The sequence below is a fragment of the Corylus avellana genome, chromosome 1 (assembly GCF_965113065.1).
Source record: "Corylus avellana chromosome 1, dhCorAvel1.hap1.2, whole genome shotgun sequence".
NCBI classification, from domain to species: domain Eukaryota; kingdom Viridiplantae; phylum Streptophyta; class Magnoliopsida; order Fagales; family Betulaceae; genus Corylus; species Corylus avellana.
In genome coordinates this window covers 11617030-11638816 of record NC_142490.1, presented here as the reverse complement: position 1 = coordinate 11638816, position 21787 = coordinate 11617030, and the positions used below count along the sequence as shown (strand labels likewise).

At 36.5% G+C, this 21787-nt stretch overlaps 4 protein-coding genes across 4 annotated transcripts; 3 read left to right on the top strand and 1 right to left on the bottom strand.

Annotated features, from left to right (window-relative positions):
* Positions 1–209: 209 nt before the first annotated feature.
* On the top strand, positions 210–6966 carry LOC132168599 (BTB/POZ and MATH domain-containing protein 2). The gene is made up of 4 exons (XM_059579593.2): positions 210–922; positions 1979–2327; positions 2535–2811; positions 6423–6966. The coding sequence occupies exons 1-4, from the start codon at positions 489–491 to the stop codon at positions 6599–6601; spliced, it is 1239 nt and encodes a 412-aa protein (XP_059435576.2). The 5' UTR covers positions 210–488; the 3' UTR covers positions 6602–6966.
* A 1663-nt stretch (positions 6967–8629) lies between these two features.
* On the top strand, positions 8630–9085 carry LOC148587941 (uncharacterized). Its single transcript, XM_088513396.1, has one exon. The coding sequence runs from the start codon at positions 8630–8632 to the stop codon at positions 9083–9085; it is 456 nt and encodes a 151-aa protein (XP_088369522.1).
* Positions 9086–9547: 462 nt separating this feature from the next.
* LSM2 (Small nuclear ribonucleoprotein family protein) lies at positions 9548–12482 on the top strand. The gene is made up of 3 exons (XM_059582475.2): positions 9548–9661; positions 9905–10063; positions 12240–12482. The coding sequence occupies exons 1-3, from the start codon at positions 9659–9661 to the stop codon at positions 12357–12359; spliced, it is 282 nt and encodes a 93-aa protein (XP_059438458.1). The 5' UTR covers positions 9548–9658; the 3' UTR covers positions 12360–12482.
* Positions 12483–13913: 1431 nt separating this feature from the next.
* On the bottom strand, positions 13914–17857 carry LOC132172093 (endo-1,3;1,4-beta-D-glucanase-like). The gene is made up of 7 exons (XM_059583535.2): positions 17612–17857; positions 16516–16537; positions 15966–16089; positions 15654–15744; positions 15386–15475; positions 14711–14808; positions 13914–14290 (listed from the first exon to the last, which is right to left on the bottom strand). The coding sequence occupies exons 1-7, from the start codon at positions 17844–17846 to the stop codon at positions 14144–14146; spliced, it is 807 nt and encodes a 268-aa protein (XP_059439518.2). The 5' UTR covers positions 17847–17857; the 3' UTR covers positions 13914–14143.
* Positions 17858–21787: the final 3930 nt, after the last annotated feature.

Genomic DNA, 21787 nt, shown 5'->3' with positions numbered 1-21787 from the left:
ATACATTCGATGGTAAATAGTTAGGAGATCATTTCTCCGTTCTCCTTTATGGAATGACCGAGTTTCTATAAATAGAGAAGAAAAAAAAAAAAAATTTGACGTCAATTTTCATATCCATAAAAGTTTTCCATGTTCCAAATATGCCCTCGCGCCTGCCGTATATATAATCTTCGTATCCTAAACACGTGCCTCAAAAATGAATAGGCGAGCAAGTACGCTTTAGTCTTCTTCCTCTCTTACCAATAATTCTCCCTAAATCTGAGCCTACGCAATTCTCAGCTTCGAGAAGAGCCACACAACTTTTCCCTTTGACGAAACCCTAGATTTTCTCACCCAACGATCACTTTTCCGAGAAAATTTCCAGCTCCAACCTCAAATTTCCTGTACGCAAGTCCAAACAAAGTCCAATTCACCCCTTGCTTTCCTACGCCGGCCCTAGATCCCCACCTATTTCAGCGAATTTTCGATCCGATTCTCGTGGCTCGAGGATGGGAAAGGTTCTCAGAGAAAGCCTCAATTCGAGGCCCGCTTTTCCTTGTTCCTCGTCGTCTTCGTCTCCTTCGCCTTCGACCACGACGTCGACGTCGGTAACGGAGACCGTGAACGGCTCGCACCACTTCAAGATCACGGGGTATTCGCTGCTGAAAGGGATGGGGATCGGGAAGTACGTGGCGTCGGATACGTTCGTCGTCGGCGGGTACACGTGGGCGATCTATTTTTATCCCGACGGGAAGAGCGTGGAGGACAATGCGGCGTACGTGTCTCTTTTCATCGCGCTGGCCAGCGAAGGGACCGACGTGAGGGCGCTCTTCGAGTTGACGCTCTTGGACCAGAGCGGCAAGGAGAGGCACAAGGTGCACACCCACTTCGGGAGGACCCCGGATAGCGGACCCTACACGCTCAAATATCGCGGTAGCATGTGGTAGGTTTCGTGAATTTGGAGTTCTTAATGATGATGATGATGATATTTGTTGTGCTCAGTATTGGCTTTTTGATTATGAGGTTCCCTTTTTTTTTATTTTTTTTTTATTTTATTGTTCTTCTGTAATTGCTTGTAGGATGCAATATCTATTATGCAAGAAATGACAATTGAGAGCGGTGTACTTAGAGGCTTATTGATGATTATAATTGGATGATTTGAACGAGCAATTTTTTTTTTTTCAAGTGAGAGAATCTCTTCTTGCATATGCAAAAATGCAGTTTCTCCACAAACATCTTTCAGCATTTGTGCGTACTCAACAATGCCATTATCTTAAATGATTGTAGTTGGCTAAATGAATACTTTTTCCAACTCATACAGGTTTGCTACTATAATTATTTTCCACCACTTAGCTGTATCTTAATGAGTTGTAGTACGCCATAATATGGCCAAATGATTATATATAGAATATGAAGCAATGAGCATCTATTGCTACACTTAGAAAATTCTAGGGAGCTTAGGATGAAGACAATGGTCCAACAAACGTATCCATGAGATTGAACTGTGATAGGTAGATTTATCCTATTATTCCATTCTTGCATTAAATGAAAGTGAAGGGAAACTGTTTCTAATTCATTAAATTTTCTTGAGTACTTTATATTGAGTTTTGGAGACTCTTATATGTAATTCTTTGGCTAGATATATTATATTTGATTGTTGGGTAAGGTTTTATTTTGAGTTATGCAGGAGTATAATAGAAGTAGTATGCAATATCAGGCTCTTATCTAATTAGTTCACAACATTATGTTTTGTGATGACAAAATCTCATTGATTGGTCCCTGCCATGAATGTTTTAGATGACAGCAATTTTTTATTAGATGACTACTACATTGAAGCATCTTTTTGGCATAGTCTTCTTACTCTATTCTGTGGGTGTTCTCTATCATGTAATAATTCTTATGCAATCATTTTAGGTGTCTCCCTTGCTCCAGTTCGCTATTTAGTGTAATCGAACTGTTTGATGCTGTATAATATGTGTTCTTTGGTTGGATATTGCAGGGGTTACAAGAGGTTTTTCAAAAGAACTCTTCTAGAGACATCAGACTACCTCAAAGATGATTGCCTTTCTGTTCATTGTAGTGTTGGTGTTGTGAGATCATACACAGAGGGGCCTAAGATCTACTCTATAACACCACCACCGTCTAACATAGGTCAGCATTTTGGGAGGCTGCTGGAAAGTGGAAAGGGAACGGATGTGAATTTCGAAGTTGATGGGGAAACTTTTGCTGCTCATAAGTTGGTCCTTGCAGCTCGCTCACCAGTATTTAGAGCCCAACTTATTGGTCCAATGAGGGATCAAAATACCCAGTGTATAAAAGTTGAAGATATGGAGACTCCTGTTTTTAAGGTTCAAAACAGTACCCTTCTATTTTTGTCTATTTTATGATTGGTTAGCAATGTGTAAGTGCAAATGTGGCTGCAATCTCTGTTAACCAATTCACTGGACAAATGTAATAGAGCACTTGTTTCAAGTCAGCCTTACCCACTTGTTGGGTTGGTCAATGTATCTCGACAGCTTTTAATTATAGTTTTACCCTATTATGCTCTTGTGCAGGCATTGCTTCATTTTATATACTGGGACTCTCTACCAGACATGCAAGAGCTTACTGGTTTGAACACAAAATGGGCTTCTACTTTGATGGCTCAGCATTTGCTTGCAGCTGCAGATCGGTATTGCCTTGAAAGACTCAGGGTACTATGCGAGGCCACTCTCTGTGATGGCGTTGCCATAAACACAGTAGCAACAACACTAGCTTTGGCAGAGCAGCATCACTGTTTCCAGCTGAAAGCTGTGTGTCTCAAATTTATCGCATTGCCTGAAAATCTGAGAGGTGAGTTTTGTGGACTTACTCTAGAAGCTTACTGAAAGAACATCCAGCATTATCATTAATCTGTGATTTTAAAATAAATATTTGTTAATTAATTATGATGCTTTGCCTGAAGAGTCTTAATTATGTTAGACTGTATGACGTATGACAGGGCTCATTGACTAAATCTAAATTAGGACAGCAGCGATATGATGTTTCTAGGGTTATTTGATTGTAAAGTTTAGGGAAAATGATGAGGCTTTGAAGTTCTAAAGTTGCAAGATTTTTAGGGCAGCGGTGAGTTTTTGGCATGATTTCTGGTGTGGGGACAAGCCACTGAAGGAATCATTTCCGGAGTTGTCTAGTATTGCTTGCTGAAAGGAGGCGTGGGTTGCGGATCATTTGTATTTTTTTAATGAAAATAATCGGTGGAATTTATCTTTTATTTGACCTATTCAGGATTGGGAGGTAGAATTGGTGTTTGTGTTTTTTAATGTGTTGTACTCGGTAAGGATAGTATTTGGTAGATACCATCCAAGAGGAGGAAGTTTGAAGTAAGATTGTTTTATCAAATGCTATCCACTCCATCTAGTTCATAATTTCCTCAGAAGACCATTTGGAGAGTCGAGGTTCCATCGAGAGTGAGTTTCTTTGTGTAGACAACGGTTCTTGGGAAGACTGACCATTTGGAGAGTCGAGTTCCATCGAGAATGAGTTTCTTTGTGTAGACAACGGATCTTGGGAAGACTGACCATTTGGAGAGTCGAGGTTCCATCGAGAGTGAGTTTCTTTGTGTAGACAACGGCTCTTGGGAAGACTGACTTTGGATAGCTTGAGAAAGAAAAACATAATAGTGGTGGGTTGGTGTTGCATGTGTTAAAGGAGCAGGGAATCCATAGATCATCTTCTTCTCCATTGTGAAGTGAGTGGCTTGAGAATTATGGACTTTGATTTTTTGCCTTTTCGGAGTAGAATGGGTCATGCCTAGAAGGGTGATAGAGTTGGATTGTTAGAGAGGTCAGTTGGGAAGTTGTTCCGTTTTAGATGCTTGGAGGATGTCCTCTTTGTGCTTTGTGTGGTGTATACAGAGAGAGTGGAAGAGTGGAATGCATGGTGTTATAAAGATCTTGTCAAATCGCTTTATATATGGGCGTCTAATATCTCACAATTTTCTAGCTTATCTTATTTTGTGAATTTTTGTTTTTTTGTTTTTTCTCATTAAAGGGTTTTTCTCTTATAGACTTCTAGTGTATTAGGGTTGCCAATGGACCAAAAAGTACAGCCCATGTTCAAGAGTTTGAAATTTACAAATAGACCTTGTAAAGTTGAAATAATTAAAATAAAATTTGCTTTTGCTGCCTGCGTCATTCTTCGTTGGTTGGTGAAACTTGTCCTCACGTTTTGAAGTGCTGAAGTAAGAAGTTTCTTAAATTTTCATCCTTGACATCAAATAAAAGATTTGTCTTGAATTTTCTCTCTTCTTGGCCTGGGGCAGCAATGATGATACATCCAACACTCCATTGGATCATTGGAATTTTCAGGAATGACAATTTAAATGGTGGGAGCATTTTGAATAAGCATCACGTCCTTAATTTGGTTTGCAACCTGAACTTGGGTGTTAAGCTCCAAGCTGTCTCCTATTTCTATTATTTCAACCATGTTTTCTCCTAATTCATCTTGTACATTCTTGACTCTGTTAATGATCACATTGTCAACTTCTTTAGGCACTAGTAGGTATTGGTCATCTACCACATTGTCAACTTCATTGGCTACAATATCAAGAGTAGAGTTGGAAAAGTTCCTTGGTCGTTTGACCACTTACTGAGGCTCACCGAGTTAGCCAAGTTGACCTTCAATCTCGAGACTGCTTCCAAACATAAGAACAAACACCTCAAATGACGTAGATGATCTAGGCTGCCTCATCGAGTTAGCCAAGTTGACCTTCAATCTCGAGACTGCTTCCAAACATAAGAACAAACATCGCAAATGACGTAGATGATCTAGGTCAGCCTGATTAAAAATCTAAGTGTCCTTTGCAAATAGTAGGTGAGATATCAATCCCCAAAACATCCCTTGTCCCCATAGAGAAGCCCAACAGACCTCATTCACAACAGCGTAAATCACAACAGAGAAGCCCAAAGCTTCCATCACAATGGCGAACAAGGGAGATAGAGGGTCAGGGTCCCCTTGTCTCAAGCTACGAGAGCTACTAACAAAACCAGTGGGAGTGCTGTTCACCAAGATTGAAAAATGCACCGAGGATATACAATGGGCTATCCATGAACTCCATTTCCTCCCAAATTCACTGCTCTGTTTGTACAATAAAAAATCCCAATTGACATTATCATATGCTTTTTCTAAGTCCAATTTGCATGGAACACCCAGCTCCCGAGATTTTATTCTACTATCAAGATCCTTATCTTGCAAATTGCTTCTTCCTTACTTTATCATCAGATCCCTGAATTGTCCCTGAATCATTAAGTTCGTCTCCCATATGACAGTCATATCAACAGCTTCTTGGAAATCAGAAGGGTCACCCTATTTAGGAGCCCAAACACAGTAGACATTTTCGTTTGAAATTCTGAAGTTGCAGAATTTTTATTGAAGCTCTAGTTTTTGGGGGTTAGTGTTTACTGGTTGAAAACTGTGGAATTTGGAGTTTCAAAGGGTAATAATGATAGGAAAGGATTTTGGGACCGAATTATGGTAAGAAAGAGGAGGAGGGGGGAGCAGATGTGTTTGGGTGTTGATTGATGGGTGAAGGGTTTGTGGTTTTTGTCATTGGAATTTTTAGGATTTAGAGGTGGAAAATCAACCTCAGATTTTTAGGGTTTGAAGATTGGATGAGTTGCTGAATATTGAAGAGAAAAGAAATAGAATTCTTAAACGTTACACGTAATTTTTCTAAACATCATCCTGGCAGTTGACCTTCTGCAGTGATTGCATTACACAAACCTCAAAGAAAGTTTCTTATCTTTGAAATTTTAGCGAAATGTATTCTCATTTGAATAGAAATCATTACATCCATGCAAATAGATTACCAATACTTGAACCTAATGGGACTTGGATTTAATGGGAGAAAGTTCTGTCTTATGAGGTACCGACAATGTGACAATCCTTACAAAACTGTTGATTGTCGAGGCACTGAGAGTCATTGTCAAGCTCTTGATCCGATTCTTGGTCACTAGGTTTGGTTTTAACATTCATGCTAGTATCAGCCTTTCTAGTTTGCGCTGCAGTTTTTCTAAAGTGTCAATATAATTGGCTGGGAGAAAGGTTTCTAAGAGTTGGTGTATCATGAACACGTAAGTCATATGAGAAAGGTCCCTTCAGTTTGCCTCATTAGGAAGGTCCCTTAGAAGTCTCCCTTTGTATGTGGCAGAAATCAGACTGGTTCTACCAGTTTTACTGAACATGTCTGTTCGGATCTTAATGTCAATATTCTGGGATAAGTTAAAAGTCACTGCTTCCATTTTTTAAGCAAGCGGCACAAGATATCTGATAAGTTATTGCGAGAGAGATCCAATTATGTCTTGGGTCTGTGCAAGACGTTTTTGTAAATCTTTGATCTAATCAAGGATTACATAGTATTTCAGTGATTGTTCCTTATTCCTTATGTTTTTTGTTTCCTCCAGCTGTGATGCAGACAGATGGTTTTGAATACTTAAAGGAGAGCTGCCCCGCTGTCCTGACTGAGCTCTTGGAGTATGTGGCTAGAGTTAATGAACACTCTGTCATTGCATGCAGGCATGGAAATGAAGTTATCCTAGACGGCAGCGACATCAACGGTAGGCGGGTGAAGCAAAGACTATAGTGAGCAGGTTCCCACAATTCTTTGTAGCCAAAAAAGAAAAAGGAAGATGAGAAAACAAAACAAAAAAAGGACAATAATGTTTTCTAGGATTAGAAAAAATTTCTATCTTTCAGCTTTCTTCTGTAAGCGAATGTAAATTTAGGTGTTCATTTGTTGTCCATGGTTTAGCTTTGAAATGTGTTTAGTTTTGTTTTGTAGTTTTCCATTTCCTCTACGGTTCCTCCCTCCCTCCCTCCCACCCTCAAGGTTGCAGTACTTTTCTCGTCTTTTTGTTTTTGTTGTACTACTTTTCGTGTGATTCATTTTTGGATTGCTGTAGTTTGTTATTTCACAATGAATTTGAGTTCCGGATACATTCTTGGTCATGGCTATATCTCTCCCTCAAAAAACATTTATAAAGATTGTGAAACTGAAGTGTGATGTGGTGTTTTGAGGGTATGGATCTAAATGCGTTTTCGAGCAGTAGCTGCTAAATGGCTGTTCCAAAAGAGCAAGCAAGGCGAATTAAATTCCAATCTGACAGGCTTCATTTCGAAAATAAACATTTTTATTAATTTTTTTTGGATAAATAAATAGCACCTACTGAGTAGAGGTACAAGTCACTATTGTGTCACTTTCATGTTGCTTTAAGAATGATGTGGCTTTTAAAATTATTATTATGCTTGTGATTGATCATTATTAGATTTTGATCATATAGTGATTTGAAAAGTTACCTTATTTTTAAGACGTAAGAATTATACAAGTTGGGACTTGTAAAATTATTTGAATGAACCTGTCTACCCTTTGAAATCATCTTACTGTCCCTTCTATGGAATTCTTTTTTGGGTATATTTTGCTCATTTAGAAAGCTTTAAGTTTCTCCAGAATGTCTCAAAAGGGTAATTCTCTAGTATGACCAAACTGTCATGAGCTTCCACTTAGATTTCACAGGATTTAGACAAAAATTGCCTAAGAAGTAAGAATCTACCACTTACCAATGTGTTATTGGAAATGCTTCTAAAAAAACATCTAATTGAAACGCTCCTGTGAACCTTGGAGATTAATGGAGGCAAACAAGGGTGCTAGCAAAAATGATAGAATCCATGGAATTTGAACCTACAGCTGCTCCAATATAGAAGTTTATCTCTAAGAGCACTAGCAACAGCTTTCTAACTATTTTTCCTCAATTTAAGGAATAAAACTACTTTTTGATTCTTTATAAAAAAATACTTTGCAATAAATTCCCTTATTTTTTCCTATATGAATTAAATACTATTTCTTTTTTATTATTGCAACCAATGAGAGAGGATAGAGGAGAGATGATTGTTGGGACATGTGAAGGAGAGATGAGAGAGAATAAGTTTTTTTATAATTTAATAATTCATTGGGCATTTACAGTGTTTTCCAATGTATTGGGAAACACCGTAGATGCCATTTGATGTTGGTTATATTTAGAGCTTTTGATGTGAGTGTTTTTTTGTAGTTTTTTTTGAGATTTTTTTTAAATATAGGGAATGAAATGTGCTATAGAGAGCATGCTGCTAGTGCTCTAATAGTAATAGCAACCTTGTTTGGGGGGAACAAAGAATGGAGTGTTCACAGCACGTAATGCATACCATATGACGAAGGAAATTCTGGAGAAGGAAAAGGGCTCCTGCTCGACTACCTAGTCTCACATAGACATTTGGAGAACCATATGGAGTGTAAAGGGACCAAAGGCACTGCAAATGTTCTTATGGAAAGCATGCCAAGATATCCTGCTCACAAAAGAAAATCTGCACTTACGTCATATAAGCTCTGACCCGCTTTGCCCAATGTGCAGTTTGCATGTAGAAACAGTGGGGGCACATCTTATGGCATTGCCAATCGGTGAGAGACGTATGGCTGGAAGGTCCAAGAGCAGTACAAAAGTGTATAAGTTATGATTCAAGCTTCAAAGAGATTTTGATCACACTACGGGACAAATTGGACGACAACTCTTTTCAGTTTTGTCTAACAGTGTCTCGTCAACTTTGGTTCAGAAGGAACAAAGTGGTCCACGGAGGTGAGATGCAGGCGCCCTCGGTACTCCTGAAGATAGCAGCGGACCAGATCGTTAGCTACGAAATTGCCGAGGCTTCACGTCTAAACACTCAGCCACGATTAGCCATCCAAAGCAGGGAGATGAGATGGGAGAAACCACTTGCGAATACTGTCAAGGTAAATTGGGATGCTGTCATCTCATTAGAACAAAATACCACGGGTGTGGGCATCATCCGGATCCTCAGGGATCATATGGGGAATGTTCTAGCTTCTTTCTGCACTTTCAAACAAGCAGCTTTGGAACCTACCTCAGCAGAGGCAATGGCGGCTTGGTATGCAACGGAGATAAGCTGGAAACTGGGGGTGAGGACAAGCATTCTGGAAGGGGATTCAAAGGAGGTGGTCTCTGCTCTACAGAGTGATGGAACATGGCAAGGAAGCTATTGTATGTTGGTGGAAGCAGCAAAGGAGAATTTAAAATAGCAACTGGAATGGCATGTCCATCACGTATACAGAGAAGCCAATGTTGTAGCCCATAATCTAGCAAAATATGCAATATCTAGTAGAGAAGAGAAACTGTGAACTGGAGGATACCCCTACTGTATTCACGGTGATGTACTTGCTGAGCAAGCTTCTTCTTGATTAATGACATACGATTTTCTCAAAAAAAAAAAATAATAATAGTAATAGCAACATCAAAATTCAGCTTCAATGTTGAGGAAGTGGGAGGGGGCAGATTGTGAAGAAATATATATATATATATTGAGAATAACTTAGGTATCCGCTTACATTTTTTCTTTTCTTTTGTGGGCTGGGCTGTTTTCTTTTGGGTCATCTTGAACTATTATGAAAATCCAATATAACCCATGGAAAACAAAAGCAGCCCAACAAACTTCCTATTAAGGGTCTCTTAGTAATTTCGCTATCACAATAGAGCTACTTGCCCTTTCCCAGCTTTACCCTTCCGCTCCTTAATTCAGCTCGAGACCTCGACTCAGCAATTTCTACTAACGCACACGAAAACCGAAGAGGCTCCATCTTTCTGTCGAAGAAATTATGGTAAACATTTTTCTTTGTTCACTCTTTCTTTGTCTCCCTTTCTAATTATTTTTTTTTTGTTTCGCCTTTTTTCCTCAGTACAATATACTCTCTGATGTTTCTCTCACAAGCTTTTCTTCAGTTTCTCTAAATTCTGTGTGTTTTTTTTCCCAATTTCTTCATTGGGTTTTCAAGAAATCTTTGTTTCCTTTAGTTTCTGATATCTGGGTCTCTTTTCTTTTGGGTTAATTTTGGTGGGTGCAGTTGTTCTTCTCGTACTTCAAAGACTTGGTGGGGCGAGAAGTGACGGTGGAGCTGAAGAACGACCTTGCAATCAGGGGGACTCTGCACTCCGTTGACCAATACCTCAACATTAAGCTTGAGAACACTCGGGTTGTCGATCAGGACAAGTACCCCCACATGGTATTCTCCTTTTCTTTTCAATTTTCTACTCTTTAGTACTCGTAAGTTCTAGGGTTTAGTACTCTTTTATGCTTATGGTCGGTTTGTATTTCTTCTTCTGGTTGATTTGTGGTCTTGGTCTCCTACACGTTGATGGAATGATAGTGGTACTTGGGTATGTGTGTGATTTGAATTTGGGCTTAGGGTTTATGAAGGGTTTGAATTTATTTAGTTGTTTATGTATGATATTTTATTTGTAAGTTTTTATTTTATTTTATGATCTTGGTCTGACTAGTTTCTTTGTAAATATTATTGTGTTTTCTGATTGGATAACTATTAGACATAGGTTAAGTTGCAATTTGAAAATATAGATTTGGTTATTGGAACTGTTTATTAAAATTGTGTTTTGATATTTGTGTTGTTCTAAGAGAATATTTGCTGATTCATCGAATAATGGAAGGTTATTTTTTCATGATATATTTGCAAGGTGATAAAATATGTGGGTTGTCTGGCATCTCATCTGATAATCGGGAACTTTGGAAGTTATTTTGGTGGTACTCACTTGGCAAAAAGATGTCAAAATGGAGAATAGAGAAGGGGTGGTGGGGGGCGGGAGGGGTGAATTTCTTTGTGGCAAGGTCCTTTGCAAATAGATAAATAAAGTAACCAATAGTAGCATTTACTAGCCACTCCTGAACTTCAAATGATGAACTCTTTTCAATGCTAGCAAAGAGAAACTTCTTAAAAATAATTGTGCATAACATTTGACTTTGACTTTCTTTCATTTGTTTGTTTTTAAAGAATGGTATTTTTATTTTTAAATAGCCATAGTGGGATACAATTGAGAGTGTATCTTTGTTGTATGTCATGCAAACCATCTGAAATGAGTGCCTGTCTAATTTATGAGAAGTATTTCTAGTCTGATTTCTTATATTTCTTCATGTTTTCACATTCTAACACTGTTATCTTCCCATAAATACCATTATCAAGGTTTGAGGGTCTTGATTAAGGAGTGGAATTGTCCTTACCTGTTCTTTCACCCAGCGGTAACTTGGTACTGAAATCAGCATCTAATACATCTAGGCAACTGTTTATCTGTCCGAAGAAAGTTTTAACCAGTGCCCATATAGGTGTAATCTTTTCTAGAGCTGGGACTTGGGATTGAGAGTTAATTTTTCTTGGGTTTGGATTCATTTGAACCTCTTAACATTGTAGAACAGGGCGGAGAAAGATTTGAATTGTCTTCAGCAACATAGCCTATTTTGGGTTCACCCGGAGCTTTGGCAATCACCCTAGGAGGTGTTATGTGCATGCACTCATTTCAAGGGTGTCCAACACTGCTCGGTTTGTGCCTCATATTTATCCTATATACTATGTTCGTATGGTGGTGCGAAAGCCGTTGCGCTAACGAACAAGCTACAGATTAGCGCAAAAGGGGGAAGCCCCCGGGGGGGGGGGGGGGGTGTTCATTATAGAGCTACGACATAATCAAACCCAAGTGAACAAATTATGGTTTTCCACACTTGGTTCATGTAGTTAGAATTTATTGGAAGAGTAGGGGAAATTATCTGCAAATTGGGAATTTCTTTTGGCTAATGACACAGCTAGGAGACATGGGTGCACCTACTTTTAAGCTTTGCTTATATGGTAATCAGAAAGGTGCATATGAAAAGGAAAGGAAAGAAGTTTTGACAACAGCAAGATGTTGCTGCCACTTTCAATTAGGTTGCAACTTTGCAAGCTTATATGTGTGCATGTGCATATAAGTAGATGAAAATACATGTTCATGTACATACATTTCTACATATTGAAGACTAGTTCTTTTCTGGACAGAGTTTTCCTCCTTGAGACCCAATTCCAATTTATATAGTCATTTTTTTGGATATGATTGATTGTGGTTAACACTTGCGGTTGCTTACTCCTTTTTTTTTTGGTGGGGGGTGGGGGTAATGACCATGGGGAGGGGGAGGAGGTTTGTGGTTGCTTTACATGGCTTTGTCTTTTCAATAATCTATCTACTGGTTGTCTGACCCAACTAGTTTTATTGCTGTATAAAACTGCTTGTTTAAATGAACTTATTTAGGTTCTGTAAAAATATATTGCATATCCAATATGAAAGTGTAATTTTTTGTTTCATTTTTCCTTATTTCTGTGTAACTATGCTGGATGGATTAATATTGTTTGTGTTGAGTGGCAGCTTTCAGTGAGGAACTGTTTCATCAGGGGGTCAGTGGTGAGATACGTTCAACTACCTCCAGAGGGAGTCGACATTGAGCTGCTTCATGATGCCACAAGAAGAGAAGCTCGGGGTGGTTGAATAATGATTTGTCTGTATCCTATGAACACTTGATTCAAGGTACTCATGGTTGAAACTATTTGTTGAAGCAAATGATGCATTGTATGTGATTTATGCTTAAGCAAGTTTAGTGCTTTTGGCCTACTTAAGCGAGGTTGCTACCAGAACTTGCACGTGGCTTGAAATCCTGATACGTTATGATTTTAAGATCTCAAAAAGTCGAAAGGATCTGTATCTCAACTCAAATCTTAGATTATAAAGGTTCAATTAGGGTTTGGATTTAAATTTGAGTTTATTCAGATTTGAAGATACATAGTATCTAAATGATGGAAATATAGTGTGAGCCAAAAGTTAGAGGGAAGAGTTAGAGCAGCTATCTGTACTAGTATTGGTGGGAAGAATAGTATGCGTTATATATGCAAAATCCATTACTAGTTACAATGTCAACTTCAAACCTAGTTTGGAATAGATCTAGGAAAATGTGATTTGGAAAATCTTTGGATGATTTCACAAATCATAGATATATGTTCCTGGATCTATCATCCTTTTCAAGCTAACACATGCTAATGTGATCTGAAAAATGTGAAAATGTTTGGGGTATTATAGCTTGAATTACAATTATTTATTTGTTGGGACAATAGCCCATGGGAAGGACTGATTGGAGGATGAGGAATTAGCATACCGACTCGCCTTCTTCCTTCCCCTCCTTATTCCAATGGAAAATCTTTTGTAGTAAGTGTTACAATCTTTTGCTGGATATGTTTAGTAATGGTTTTGCGATTTTTTTTAAAAAAATTTAATTTAATTTAATTTTTTTAATTTGAAAATTGTGTTTTTGATGTGTATTATGTATATATAAAGGTCATAATTTTTTTAAGTTGGGTGGATATTTGAAAAGTATTTTATATTTTGAATTATTTATTAATGGTTTTGAAAAAAAGTGTGTTTTAAGTTTTGAAAACAGAAAAGTGTTTTCAAAATTGCTGTTATTGGACTCTTGCCATCTTGGGTGCAGCACTCACTGCTTCTCCTAGTATCACGACGCTTATATTGCTCTTTTACAATCTATGGCAAGCCGTTATGCATAGGTTAAGTCTAATTTTAACAATGTGTATATAAGTTTTTGGATACAATTTTCTTGCAAATTGGTTTTTGAGGATGAAGTTTGTATTACTCGGGATATGTAGTACTTGAATACAAATTTTGGTTTTAGGCCGATGTTACAACCAAACAAATAAAATAGGAATACTTAATTCCATTACAATAACTTTATTCTCAATAACTCTGACTAGTATTCTTTAATCAGGGACGGAGCCAGCCTTGAGAATGGGCAGGGGCCATAGCTAAAAAAATTTAATGGGCAAGGGCCCATTAGCAAAAAAAAAAAAAAACCATTAATTATTATTATTATTTTTTTAGTGGGGCCCCTAGCCCCTGCCAGTCCCCCCTTCCTCCGTCCCTGTCTTTACTCAATTTTAATTCAGTAGACCTAACATGATATGGAAATTTAATTATTGCATAATTGTTTAGCTAGCTGTTCTAATCTTTAATAAATCAAAAAAAAAAAAAAAAAAAAAGATTCGGCCATAGCATGTCGAATTAAACCATGAATGTTGTCACTGGCACACAACTTGGAAATGATAGGCACCCTTTTTTTTTAATTGTTTATTAAAAAGGACACAAAGAGCTTGTTAAGATTTATTCTTGGCCTCAAAAAGAAGATTTTGAGGATCATACAATACACTCCATTTTAATAATTTTGAAGGCATAAATAGGATTGGAGTACTTCCTAATTGCCTGGATCATTATCTTTTCTTAACATACTTGGTTGACCAATGCAACAAGTCTTTATGAGCTTCATTGGCAGCCTTCACAGCCGTCGCATCAGTGTCGTTGTACCTGACTGTCCATCCATGCTTAACATTTGGATATATCTTGATAAAGTTTTTAACCTGCAAAATGCACCATTAATTGGAATCCCAAAGTCATTTTCAAACCTTCCAAATTATTCCTCACTATGTAATCCATGATAAAAATTCTCAATGGAGCTGATTGTTTAGGTTACCATTTTATGTAATTATGTTTATCGCAGATACTAGTTGCCGCATACAACGCTAGTAAGTCAAGTAGTATGAAAATAAGGATTCTCGTCAATTAACTGCCCGAATTGTTAGCAATTTGAGTAGTTAATGTGAGAGATACCCACTTATTTGGGCAAGTGGCTGAGCGGTCCAAAATTTATTTGAGCAAAAAAGTTTCATATGCGTTCTCTCACATTATTTGCCTAAATTACTAACAATCTGGACATGTAATTGTTGTGAATTCCAATCGGCAACGTGAACACCAATTATCTTAAGTTTGTAGATCCTTACCTTATCTTGAGACAAGACTGACTTGAACTCTTCGAGTTGTTTGGCTGGGGTGCCATTGTCTAGTTCAGCAGCCAATATGGCAATTGGAACCTTGACAGCTGAAGAAGAAGAAATGATAAGCATTTAAAAAAGTTTTAAAGACAACAAGTGTGTGTTTCATGGATACACATAGCTGTTTCAGCCAACAAAAAGTAAAGCAATTATCCTCCTCATTATCTCGAAGTCCATCTCTTCATATTTAGTATACACATATTCAAGAATAATCCTTATTTTCCAGCAGCATTTTTTATATAGAGGCATGATAAAGGTATAATTTTTTTGCACAACTTTGGCCCAAATTTTCTCTTATTTTTTATTTTTTTAAAAAACAAAATAAATAAATAAATAAATTCTGAAGCAATAATATCCTATGTGGTCATTTTTTTATTTGGTATTTTTTTAAAAAAAATTGTTTTTACATTTTTTTTTTAAAAAATACCAAATAAAAAAAGGACCACATACGAAGTTATTGCTTCAAAATTTTTTGTTTTGTTATTTTAAAAAAATGACCACATAAGAGAAAAGTTTGGCCAAAATTGTGCCAAAAAGTTGTACCTTTCTCAGTTCTCTTTTATATATGATAACAAATTCATGGTTTTACACCTATAAAATCTAAATTTACATTAACAGACATACCCTTAATATCATCCACAGTGACCCATGAAGGGTGTAACAACACTGCAGCTTTAATCAAATCAGTCTTTGCTAGTTTTGTGACCACATTGCCTGCCAAACAAATTCAAGAAGTTAAAGACACAAAAACATTAACAAACAATTCAAAATACAAAACGCTTATAAAAACACAAAAAGAATTTTTACATTTATGTAACGTACTTAGAATACTTTCAAACCCAAAAGAAAAAAAAAAAAAACTCCAAAACACATTAACAAACATTTGACTTACCACCCCAACAAAACCCTGCTGCTCCAATTGCATGTATGCCCTTTTGTTTCAGAGCAGCAATTACTGGTTTAGCATCTTCAAATCCTTTGTCCTATAGCAAACAATTATGATAGCAACAATATTAGTATGGCCATGGCACATCAATATTCTATATCAGTATGATCTGAAAGCAAATATTACATGGCTTATGAATTAGGAAATGGCAAAGAAATCATATTTACTAGATACTGGAAAGGTTTAAACTAAATTTAATGGAAATTAAAACAAATAAATGCTTCTCCAACTTTATCTTAAGAGGAGTTTGACACATACGGTTCCATGAATTTTTAACCAGACTGGAATTGTTCTAGAAGTATTTGCCACATAGGGATCACCGAAAAAGAAGTCAGGAACCACAGCATAGAATCCAGATCGAGCAACCTTGTCGGCGATTTTCCTTTAAAGTGATAGTTGAAAGAACCCAAAATTAGTCGTTTAGAGAAATGTAGACAATTATATGTAAGTGGAATTCAGGTACCTTTCAATGAGATTGAGATGCACAACAATTATTTGCTCGAATTGCTAACAATTTGAACCTGTAATGTAAGATATCCCATGTAAAATTCACCTGTCCAAATAAATTTTGAGCTACTTTACATGGGACTTCTTATATTGCATGTCGAAATTGCTAGTAATTCGGACATGAGAACTGTCGTGGATTCCAATGCATGACCAAAACTTTTTATGGCCAAAGTAGGAAAAAAAAAAAAAAGAAATCAATGTGAGGGAGCTGCAGCTGATCACAAAGCAGAAAAGGAAGGAGGCATCCAAGAGATATACAAAAGCTTCATGTAGAGAACAAGAAGTTGACAAGTGGGTATACCTCAAATGTGGTGCTTCATAACCTGCAAAGAGAAGGCAGGCAAAGTTGTTAAAACTATACATGCAGAAATTACTTTGAATTAATTGGTGATTTCTTTCAAAATTGGTCTCCCCCTTCCAAGTGTGCTCAAATGATAATATAACCATAATCCAATTTTAAAGATATAGATCGAGATGGAAATAAACAAGTAGTGAACAATCTATAAAGACAAAATGATAGAATTCTTTCTATTTTTAATAATCTCTATAGTGAATTCTTCCATTCACAATTAAATTAGGGTGAAGTCCACATGAGTCTATAAATCTAATGAATAATATATTAAATTTGTAGGATGACATAAGAAAAATATTGACATGAATTATTTACACATGAACATCTCAATGGAATTTTTGAAACTATCATATATATATATATATATACCAAATGGCTCAATTGGTGAAGTCTATATTGGAGACCTGAAATAAAGTCTCATATTTTGACGGAGTTGCTCCACGACAACTGGACTTTGCCAGATTAGGTCCCTCGTGTTCAAATGCATTTTTAACACCATAAAATTAATGCAATTTGCCAAACACTTTGAATATTTGGAGCTTTAATAAGATATTATAAGATAATATATAATAAGATATGATAAGATATGTATGGCGTAGACTACAATATTGATTAACACACATAACAATGTCTTGGACTCTATTTTAACATTGGGAGTCAAAACAAAAAAAAAAAAAAAAAAAAATAAATAAAAGAAAGGACTTAATCACAAACTATATATTAAATATCAACAATGATTCACATTAGAATCAACAAATATTTAATTAAAAGAGTTTATTTTATTTTATTTACTTACACTTTTTTATTTAAAATATTATTATTTTTTGAGATATTCTTTTTGTTACGGGATTAGCTAAATTAATAACATTTTAAATTATTTTGATGAACCTAAGCGGCTAACGTAAGCAGGAAAAACTGAAAGTTGACCGGAACCCAGATCGGAAAAATGCAGAAACACAAAACTAAAGCACGAATACATGCAAGAATAGAAGCAATCCCAGATCGGAGAAGATGACAGGGAAGCAGGTAATTAAATATTACGTACCATAAACATCAGAAACGAGTAAAATTGCTCGCTTTGAATGATAATGGCCACTGACATAGGCCTTGAGGCCACCGATTTGTTTCACCGAACCAGCTCCATAGCTGGAGTTGAGAGTTGGTGGGTTCTCCAAGCAATGGCGGCTCAAGGAGCCATCTGCAGCGACGTGACGGAGGAGGGGAAGAGAAAGGAAGATAGAAAGAAGGAGGAAGGGGAAGAGTTGAGCAATCTGAGCCATTAATGAAAAAGTTCAAGCAAACCCTGGTGAGTGTGTCAGATATATATCGTAATTTTGATTCCTTTTTTTTTCTCAGTGGTGTGATGCACGTGGTCAGATCCATAATTCTTGTCATCACATTTTAGGAACTATTTAAGGAGATTTCACATGCATGTTTATCATAGGAATAGGATGTTTACATTAATCGGCGCCGCTTTAAAAATGTCATCGTAACCCACTACTTCCCTGTCACTGTTTATGCACAACTAACCTATTAAAATTCTCCTTTTCACATGTGTTGCTTAGAATTTTTTTTTTTTTTTTTTTTAAAAAAAATCAATCAAAAGTCTCCTTTTTCACACTTACAAAATAAATAAATAAATAAAAAATCTCCTTTTCACACGGGGAAGTGATAGGGAGCCATACAAATAAATTTAGACAAATTTTCAAATTGACACCGTGAGTAGTAAACAAAGAAAAGATAATTACATTTTTTTTAATTTAAAAAAAAAATGAAAAAACGCCAATTTAAAAAGTTTTTTGAGTTCATTTGTTTAACTCCTTAATACTTCTCTTTAATATATGTATTGCTTAGGAGAAAAAAAATTTTAAAAAAAGAAAGCAAAATCAGTAATTATACGATTTGCAGTAAGCTTCTTATGGAGTTATGGTATAAAATTTGTTGAGAAGTCACTGTGGTACTGGTGAGCAATAAAAGCAAATAGGTCAATCGTCCATGTACACAACTAATGTTCAGTTTTTTTAAGAAAAATTGTCAAATGTTACGTCAACATCATTAATTATGATACATATATATTACCCATAATAAAAAATAATATATAAAAATACAAAAAATTATAACTATATAAAAATATAATATAAAAATAGCTAGAAAGGGTGCTTTGAGCCACCTCTTTTGTACCACCACTCTCATTTGGTCATTGGAGGTGACCTAACCACTCTTGTAATATACTGAAGCCACTTGAAGAGAGGTAGAGTGATTGAGAGAGATTATAGCCAATATTTATTTATTTTTGGGTAAAGTAATGGGCATAAATTGTTCTTTTGCCCAATGGCTGTATTTAAATAATGTGGTATGTTTTCATTTGTTCATTTGAAACGCTTTTCCCAAACGGATTAGTAATATTCCTGATTAGACCATGCTAAGGATTAGAACTATATATAATACCTATCTAGATATATGTCTTGATCTAAGCTTTTGGTAATGGGAAGACAACAAATTTATTTAGGGAAATTGTATATAAAATCCTTAGGTAAACGCGCCTTTATTAAAAACTCCCTGGGTTTTTTTTTTTCGAAAATTTAGTCCTTGGGTCACTCGAAACTACTAGAAACTCCATACCGTTAATTTTTGGTAACTGCCGTTATTTGAATGAAACGAACCGTTTCACTTAAGTCCACCTAAGTGGAATTTTTGTATCCTACGTGTTCACATTGGACACGTAGGATATAAAACTCACCGTTTTGGACCATCCAAAACGGTGAGTTTTATATAACTAGATGGCTTCTTTTTTGAAACCCTTCCATACGGACCATACGGATGCTACGAACCACCCGAGACAACCAGCGGTAAGCCAGCGACGCAGCAGACGCCACCGACCCAGACCCCGCCGGCGACAGAACCACCGGAGACAGAACCCACCGGCGACAGTACCCACCGTTTTGGACCACCAATTCCGGCGTCACTTTTCCGGCTACGTTTCTGTCGATTCACACTATTTTGAATCGGAAAAATCTGGTTTCGACGAAGGTATTTTCCGAAATTTCTCTGTGGGTTTTGTTGATTGACTGAAATGGAAGCCTTTAATAGTTGTGTTTAGATATTTCTTGTTGTGTTGGAAGCTTTTGGTCGAAACCCCATCCCCAACCATTTTTTGTCCAACATCTGTCGAATATTCCACTTTTGAGCCAATATTATTGTTGATTGGCAGTGGGTGTGGTCCACCTTGGTTGTGGTCCTGGAAAGAGACTGTTTTTTTCGTGTGCACTGGCAAGTTGGTCAAGGGGGATTGTTTCATCTGTATAATTATTTATTTTATTTTGTTGCTTCTCTACTCAAATGGTGGATTGCCGAGGACATGAAAATAGGAATTCTTTGTGCATAGTTTACGCCAGTTTCATCATTCTACAATTGAGCAGTATTTTTTTTTTTTTTTTTTTTTTACCTAATAGTTCATGCCATACTTGCCATACTTTTCTATGCATGTCTTTGTTTTTAGGTCCTCCAATATTGTTGCCACCTTTTTTAGTTGATGAGAAGAAAGGTCAATTACTGAAAGAAATGTTAATCATATTAGTATTAACATTTGGAATAAAAGTATTTTTCAATGGAGAAAAAAGTGGTATTATTGTTGCGATATGATAGATTGTGGTTGGTTGGGTTTTAATGACTTTGTAAATTTTTTTAGGGAAGTTTCATCATTCTACAATTGAGCAGTATTATATACGTGGTTGGATGCTATGGCTAATTTCTTCTTATTGCATGCTTGATTACACTGCATATTTGCATGTTTGTAGGGACATGAGAATAATCTTTTGGCAAGCTTGATTTTATTTTTCTTTTATGAGCTTGATTATTCTCTCACATGTCAGTTATATATTGTTAGGTTCATATTATAAGATGAACAGGAGGAAGAAAGATTTCGGGATAGGAGACAATGAAAGCGAATTCTACGATGGGAAGATGAAAAAGGTTTGTGAATTTTAATTAGTGAAACCCATCCATTAGGGAATTGTGATTACTTCTAATAATTATGGGTTTCACCGTAGAATGAGCAGTCAATGTCGTCGGCATCTATGACATCATCGGTGAAAGAAGATATGGAACCTGTGCAGTGTAGGTGCGGACTTACAAGCCCAATTATAACATCCACTACTATAAAAAATCCTAGGAGGCGATTCTATGGGTGTGCTATGTATGACCGTAAAAAGGTATTTGAATTTGGATAATTTGGTTTTACGAAATAGTTATTACTTTGTGCTTGTTCGTAATTATCAGATTTTTTTTTTGTGTAATTACAGAAAGCTGGCCAATGTCCTTTTTTCCAATGGTATGACAAAGAAACTTGTGCTCGCGGAAGGGATGTCCTACCTGCGCTGTATAAACAAGTTCATTCCCTGAAATGTGAAGTGTCATTACTTAGGGGCAAACTAAAGATCCAAACATATTTGTTGGTTTTTTTGTTGGTGATTTGTGTACTGTTGATTTGTCTAAGGTTGATTGGGCATTGAGGCATAGGAATGAGGCAATTAGATTATTATCAGTGAAATAGACTATCTGTTTTGTTGTTGTCAAGGATATTGTTTACTTACCTATGTTGTCCACGTGGATATATGGTTATGGCTTCTATGTAACAATTATGTAAAAATCCTGCTTGTTCGTAATTATCAGGTTGTTCGTAATTATCAGGTCGGCTGATTACTTTTATGTAAATGATACAACGTTAACCATAATCTAATCCATAAAGTTCTTTCACTTTTTCCATTGCAATTAGAGTAACCATTCAAAATTACTGAACTTCACCAAATGTTGAGAGAAAAATTGAGTGAGCTAAAGTTTTTTTTCTGTTTTTTAACAGTATATTGAGCAAGTTGAGTTGTACATTAAATGGAAGGAAATTAAGCCCCACATAAAAAAATTGATAGAATCCCTTCTGCCTAACACGACAAAATCAGTCTCTTTCCAAGACCATACAGTGCACACGAAAAAAACAGTCTCTTTCGAGGACCACAACCAAGGTGGACCACACCCACTGCCAATCAACAATAATATTGGCTCAAAAGTGGAATATTCGACAGATGTTGGACAAAAAATGGTTCGGGATGGGGTTTCGACCAAAAGCTTCCAACACAACAAGAAAATTCAAAACACAACTATTAAAGGCTTCCATTTCAGTCAATCAACAAAACCCACAGAGAAATTTCGGAAAATACCTTCGTCG